This window comes from Hylaeus anthracinus, unplaced genomic scaffold, assembly GCF_026225885.1.
Source record: "Hylaeus anthracinus isolate JK02 unplaced genomic scaffold, UHH_iyHylAnth1.0_haploid 4, whole genome shotgun sequence".
In the NCBI taxonomy this organism is placed as follows: domain Eukaryota; kingdom Metazoa; phylum Arthropoda; class Insecta; order Hymenoptera; family Colletidae; genus Hylaeus; species Hylaeus anthracinus.
The window spans coordinates 9,697,665-9,704,761 of NW_026535289.1; the positions used below are offsets into that span (position 1 = coordinate 9,697,665).

Consider the following 7,097-nt stretch of genomic DNA (forward strand, 5'->3'; position numbering starts at 1 on the left):
TAGAATTTTTTATTCAACTGAATTTTTAATTCATTATGTCACTACTTACATAAAATATTTTATTATTTAGAGTCCCACTAAAATTTCTACTAAGAATAAGGATATCTTAGAAATATTTAAGACCATGTTTGAAATGTTTGAAATATTTTTACGATATTTTGTGAGTGACTCTAACCTACGGGCTCAAATATAAATGCAATATATGAATGCATGAATTGTAATACTAAGATATACTGCTAATTAGTATTGCATATGTAATTTTAACTTTCTATCAGATTTAGAACATCGACAAACAAAAAGAACAGCTCAATTAGCAAGATTTTAAGTGTGACTTCGATATCAAGTCAAGCGAAATGTAATCGGCGAAATGTAATTGAAGGTAACTTTCCACGAAGAGGAGCGCGCCTTTCTCACCTTTCTGCTTGTCATTAATTAATAGACAAAAAATGACTTTCACCGACATGAGAAACATATTACAGTCTGTACTCTAAACGCGCTGCCACGAAGTCAAATGCCCCGCTGCACCAAACCCACACGGTTCATTATACTGAAAACAAACGAAATTACATGAACAATTTTCTACATTGTGTACAAGTTTGAATTCGCACAGAGAAATTACATTGGTTTCGCTTTTATTCGTTGCTCGCTTTAACCCATGTGTACATGGCCTTACAAACAAACAAACAAACGCAATGTAATAACATTCATGAAATAACAACGTAACTGTATTGTATAAATAGAACTATATTTTTAATTTTTTTAAAAGATCAACAATGGTATCAACAATAAATCGAGTGCTTGCCATTGGTGTAAACACGATCAATATCTTTAATATATTCGATGTATCTTTGGATTCGACGTATCTTTGGAATCGAGACACAAATTTTTGAGATGATAAAATCCGTCACTGAATATATTAAATGTATTCACAATGCTAGACTCGATTATACACGTTAATAAATCAATTATTATTTGGTAGACTAATCTGTGGCTAAAATTGTGTTTACTAAATATTGCAGACGAATGCAGCTGCTTCGTTGCACTTGAAATTCTTACAATTCTGGTTTAATAAATGTAAATAAATATAATTCCAAAATGAAAGTACTTATACCATATAAACAATTGTTTCCAAAGTATTTTGTTCTGGTTAACCCAAAAACGAAAAATAATTATCACATATCTATTACATTGACACCAAGAGCAAAAATAAAACCAGGAATACTTATTTTATTCTCTAGGACACATCAATATTACCAAAACTAAGGAGTAAGTTTTTCGAAATATTGCAGTCAAACCTGGAAGTTTTCAATTTGTGTCTGCACACTTTGTACATTTAACCTAATTGCACATGGGCCACGTCCTCCATGCATGTCAATGTATCCATAAAAGTGTCTAAACCAGGGTTGGGGAACCTTTCACTCGAGTAATCTATGAATAGTAATAAATAATATATATTTTAATGAATTATTTATCGAAAAAAGTATTTTCAACCTCTACAAGGGCCCTCTTCAGAGTGTTCATTTCTAGAACTAATGAAGACGACCTTCATTGAGGTAAAAGACATCTATTTCTATAAACATTGCTTTTAATTTTTTAATAGATATTCTACTATCCAATGTTTAAAAATCAAGCAGAGTTACAGTCAAAGCAGATTGTTTCAGTAAATATAAAATTTCTAGGAAAATCTCTAACAATAATTCTATTCTCTAGCAATAATTTACATTCCCAATCCACTTCTACTGACATGAACATCTACCAAATCTTCGAAACAAGCACCTAAGAATTCCAAGGTCTTTTCAGGTTCCCCATTCCTGTTCAAACCTAATCCTATCGAAGTCTACCCATGGACCGTCTGCGTCACAGTCGGAAGGATGTTGTTCGTGGACACAGGGAACGCCTGGAACACGTTGGCCTGAACGGGCATGGACCTGAAGTCGGGAGGGGGTTCGTTGGTGTCCTCCTTCACAGCGTATCCCTGCTTCGACTGAGCGACGTTCACCGGCCAGTTGATGGACCCAGTGAAGGAGGTCTGCTGACCAGCAGCTGGAAAGGTCGTTGGGACCTGTTGGGTCTGATAACCGCCGGTCAAAGCGGTCCCTCCGTTCGCCAGGTACTGAGGCCACGACTTGGTCATCTCTTGGAGCTTCTGTTGGTACTCTTCCAAGGAGACCGTGTCCTTGATAACGATTCCCTCCTTGCTTCCGCCTATGGTAGGCGAGGGGATATTGGACGCCCACACCACGTTGCCTTGAGGCTGTGGTTGTGGCTGTGATTGAGGTTGCAGTTGCAGCTGCTGCTGCGGTTGCTGCTGTAAGGACACGGTCTTGTAGAAGTCTGCAGCCTTCAACTGCAAACGCAGGAGCTGTTCCTTCTCCTGGTTCAGGGCTGAGGCGTAGTCCAGGGGATTGTTCGCTGTCACGTCTTTCTCGATGGACCTGGCAGAGTAGAACCTCTTGCGATCGTTCCTTTTATCGTTGTAGCTCATGGCGCTCTCTGGGTCGCTGTAGAACGCTTCCGCGTGGGAGGACTCGTACATTTGTCCTGGGGTGTACTCGGGGCCTGAGGAGTAGTACGAAGTCGGGGCGTAGACTGGTTCGGATTGCTCGTGATCTGGAGGTCCTGGGTACCTGTGAATTTATTAAATTAGTTAGGATTGAGAAGGCACCTTTTTTTAGTTGGAAGTTCTCAATTAACATGTTGATCACCATATATACAATCAGTCTATGTCTATTGAAGAAATTTGTTTAAATTAAATGATAGGCTTGATCTTTCCGAGTAAATTTTATATTGTAAATATGTATATAAATAAACTTTACACATGTATATACTTCTAATGAAAAATTTCTTCGGAAACATTAAACCTGTAATTTAATTTAGGCAAATTTCTTTAATAGATATTGAAGGTACGAATACTTATGAGACTGACTGTAGGTGACAGAAATTTTCACTAAGAAATTAAAAAATTAATTTTGATGATCAGGTGTTGAAGAAAACAAGTTTGGATGAAATTCGTGAATTTTGATTGGGTTGTGAATATAAGTACTATCGGAAATGTTAAATTATATAGTTTCCAATGATATAAAAACAAGATTTTAGCTTCATAAATGTTTTTGTGAGTATATCTGGCACTCAGAGTGTTAATTGACGAGGGAATGATGCCAATCGAGCTTCGCCAGGTCAAGAGTGTCACGTTCCACTGGACGCAGTAGAATGCTCCGTCTATGATCAGACACGCTCGACCTAAAACTACTCGTTTCTTTGGAGGACTGTGTACGCACCGGAATAATGACGAATAACATTCACAACTTTACAATAATATGTACGATCTAAAGTTTCGAACGTGTACGAAAGTTTCATTTACAATTTACAGATTTTAATAATCCACAGTATGATTACGAAGTATCTTACAGGGGAAATATTAGAAAGATAATGAACTTTGCTGCTACCTTTCACGTCCAAACGAGAAGCTGCCCTTAATGTGATCGTACGGGATGTACCCCTTGCCGAAGGTTATGGCGTGACTGACATCCTTCCCGTATGGTAATCGCACGTGGTTCACGGTTTCGTGACCCTGGTCAAAGTCGTCTCCTCCGTGAGGATAGGGAGGACTCGGATAGATGGATTTCTTGACGTGATATTGACCAATGGGTCCGTGATATCTGGGGTGGAATTCGCCACCGTGAGATGACTTCCTGTATCTTGGCGCTCCAGAACGCCAAGATGGCGCTGGACTGCGTCTTATTTGCTGGGGAACCACCACCACCACCTTGGCCCTGAAAACAATGACAGTTTATTAGATACATGGACGAATTGAAGCACTATTTAATTGTATTATTACTCTTATTAGTTTGATTATAAATCGATTGTAGGTTTTCAATTTTCTGTCTAACGTTATTTGAAAGGAAACAGTTTATTCGTAATCAAACATTTAAGTTGAAACCTTTCTTTCGATCAACTATATGTATAGTATAAATTTCCATAGAAAATAGATTTTAATGAAAATAACAGAGAAATTTGTGTCGGGCATATGCATGACAAGGTAAGGTATGAAAATGTTAAAATTTGTATACTTACGCATAAACGAGTAGAGGTTCGCTGATCGCCAGCATCAGAATGCAGATAGCCTGTGGAGATTAATCAAGAGTTAGTTAGGTAACTGAAGAAACTAGTAAAGCAATTTTATTCTCATAATTTCCTAGCAATTGAAGATCACTTTCAAGTAAAATTTACTTAACACTAAAACTATCGACAACCTATTCAAAATCTTGTACTGGAATATATTTCAAATTCAAGGAGAGTCGAGCCAAAGGAATACATCAACAATTTATCAATATCAAAAATGCCCCGTTAACAACTCCGTAATTTATCCAAAAGCGTCCTTAATAACCCCCTAATTTCAAAAAGAAATTATAAATACCCAAACAAACTGCTCAATTTGCAACTTTTAGCGACAACAACCACCCAAATCCCAAAATACAGATCTCAGGACTCTCACTCACCGACCACCGCATTGCGCCGTGTCCTGGTAACTCGATCAGCCTGGTCAAACCCTCCGACACAGCGTTTAGGTTAATCCTTTGGCTCAGGGTGCACGCTGCGTCGGTGCTGTGGTATCTGCACCTGTCTCCTCCAGCGTTCCGCGTGCTCCAGCCGATGCAGATAAATTGCGGGAGGTCCGCGCAGGCCTCTTCTCTTTTATACAAGATAAAAAGAGCATAATCGAGGCCCGATGGGCGAACGGGCCCAGCTCCCCACCGTCGGCTGGCAGCCCCTTTGGTGGAAAGAGATCGCGTTCGCTGGGGATCACCAGGAGGATAGGAACGACGGGGCTACGCCGCCGACGCGAAACGGAGAGTAAGGAGACGTCTAACGCGTATTTTTGTTTAGGGGGAAATCGACACTTTCTTCGAGGCTGGAGTCTAACGTCGGGCGCGGCCCAGGCGTGTGCTTTCCAAAACGCGACCAACAAGAACGGGACCGACGGCCTACATTTCGCGACCAACAGTGCGGTCAGGCTCGATGCTCGTCGATCGCTCGAATTATACTACAATATAGTAATTCACATTTTTTTTATGAAATCATTGCACTTAAATATTAGGGAGACCGAAAATTAATCAAAATTTTATCAACATTTATTTATTAACGAAATCTTAAATACTAACCAACAAAGCAATTTCCATCATTTTCTATCACTTTTTGTCAGCGTAAAGGCAATTGTTCAATTCTCTTTTTAAAAAAAGTCCTTCAATTTTTCGTTGCAAAATTTTTCCAAGTCGAAGAAATTTTGATTACTTCTCGGTCCCCTTAAGAATTCACAAATTTTTATATTAAGAATGTACTAAATAAAATCATTGCAAGAAGTTATTATAATACAATGTTCCAAGTAATTTCAATTTTTATAAAATTATTGCACCTAAATAATTTTTTTTTTATATGGAAATGGAAGAAAAGGTGCAGTTAATTTGATCAATATTTTAGAGGTTGATAGAAATTATTTAATATATGATAATTTAATATAATGTAATACGAACATTCCTTGCGATAGTTTTGTTTAGTGCAACCTTTATGTAAAAATACAAAAAAGAAGCGAACGTGTAAATAAATTGGAGTATTATAACGTGAAAATTGAACAACATTCTCGGTATTATATAATAATACATAGTGACAGCTATTATGAGTTACGTGAAAAAATGTCAACCTCGACGAATGTGAAAGGACTCGAATACGCTATTTTCTTTTGTAAGCGTCTGTTCCAAGTAGCAACAGACATTGTGTAATTTCGTGACGCATATTATTAAACAAATTGCACATATTACACGGCTGATGTCATACTTTCTCAACGTGAGAAATCGTGATCTACTGCGATCGGTCGAGGTGACACTGTTTTATTAATTACAGAACGAAGCAGCACTATGGAAGTGATCCATCATCAATGATTCTTAAGGTCCTCTTAACATTTCACAGAATTTATCCGAGGAAAAATTTAATTATTAAATACTGTTGGTTGCAATAATTCAATATAAACCAGTACATTTTAACTTGATTTAGAAACTTCATTGATCGTAATTGACGAGCAATATAATCTTTCCTAATTATTAAATAATAAATTACATTATAATTATATTTATGTATTACATTATATAATACATTTATATATTAAATGAATCCAACCATTATATCGCTTTTAATGTCTAATTTTTCCAACTCACATTTCAATAATAATAATCAACAGCTAAATACGACCAGCCCATCTCTGGATCCCATGTCTCGAGATGGATGGAATATCACCTCGTCATTGGCGTCATCTTTCCGCGTGGGTATCAAAACAACATCTCACCGAACAATTTCTTTCCTTTTTCCTGTACTTTTTTCGCGTTGCTCATCGTTACGGTCCACATACACGAAATTACTGAACGATACGATGTCGTCAGCGTAAAAAAGCGTAGCGTCGGCGAATCAATTAACTCATTCACGCGACGTACTTTCAAGCGATCGCTCTTCTCGCTCGTTTCCAATGTGGAAAACGCGTTCGAAAGTCATTCACTCCTTAAATGCGCGATTTTCAAACTGTATTTCAAAGAAGGAAAAAAGCGATCGCCCCGACGGGTGAAAGCGATCACGTCGAAAGTCTCGGGCTCGCCCCGCGTAATTCTCCTCTTTTTCTAGTTTCCGTTTCATCGTCCATGCATTTGCATAAACACAGGGAACGCTTTACTATTTACCACCGATCGTTCGGAGATCCTAGAACGCTTCTGTAATCGATTCCGCAATGAGGAAATTTATTTTGATAAGAGCATTGTCTTCGAATGAGGAATTAAAATTATTGCAGGATTCGAGAATAATATTCGTGAGTTATTCAATTTTCAATTGTAACTTTTATTTGAGATGTAAAATACAAGACGCTTAATATTAGATACAAGGTAACTATTGGTGTGAAAATGTTAAAAAGTGAGGCATGGTTTTATCTCGGTTGAAGTCTTGCAGATTTTCTTTTTTTACGAATCATTAATTACTTTCACACACGCGCATACATTTGTCATGCTCACTCGTGCGACTGAAACAAATATATAAATTCTCGTAATCTGCATGCTCTTCTG

At 37.7% G+C, this 7,097-nt stretch overlaps 1 protein-coding gene across 1 annotated transcript; it reads right to left on the bottom strand.

Moving 5' to 3' along the window:
- Window positions 1-582: 582 nt before the first annotated feature.
- Window positions 583-4,580, bottom strand: LOC128894776 (uncharacterized). Its single transcript, XM_054156765.1, has 4 exons — window positions 4,500-4,580; window positions 4,075-4,124; window positions 3,447-3,773; window positions 583-2,627 (listed from the first exon to the last, which is right to left on the bottom strand). Exons 1-4 carry the CDS (start codon window positions 4,509-4,511, stop codon window positions 1,838-1,840), a joined length of 1,179 nt encoding a protein of 392 aa, XP_054012740.1. The 5' UTR covers window positions 4,512-4,580; the 3' UTR covers window positions 583-1,837.
- Between the last annotated feature and the right edge of the window lie 2,517 nt (window positions 4,581-7,097).

What these genes read in the sequence shown, in the direction of transcription:
- LOC128894776 (XM_054156765.1), bottom strand. An exon ending in GAACCTCTACTCGTTTATGC is followed by an intron (nt 3,774 to 4,074) that starts GTAAGTATACAA and finishes CATTGTTTTCAG; the next exon opens with GGCCAAGGTGGTGGTGGTGG. An exon ending in TTCTCGTTTGGACGTGAAAG is followed by an intron (nt 2,628 to 3,446) that starts GTAGCAGCAAAG and finishes ATAAATTCACAG; the next exon opens with GTACCCAGGACCTCCAGATC.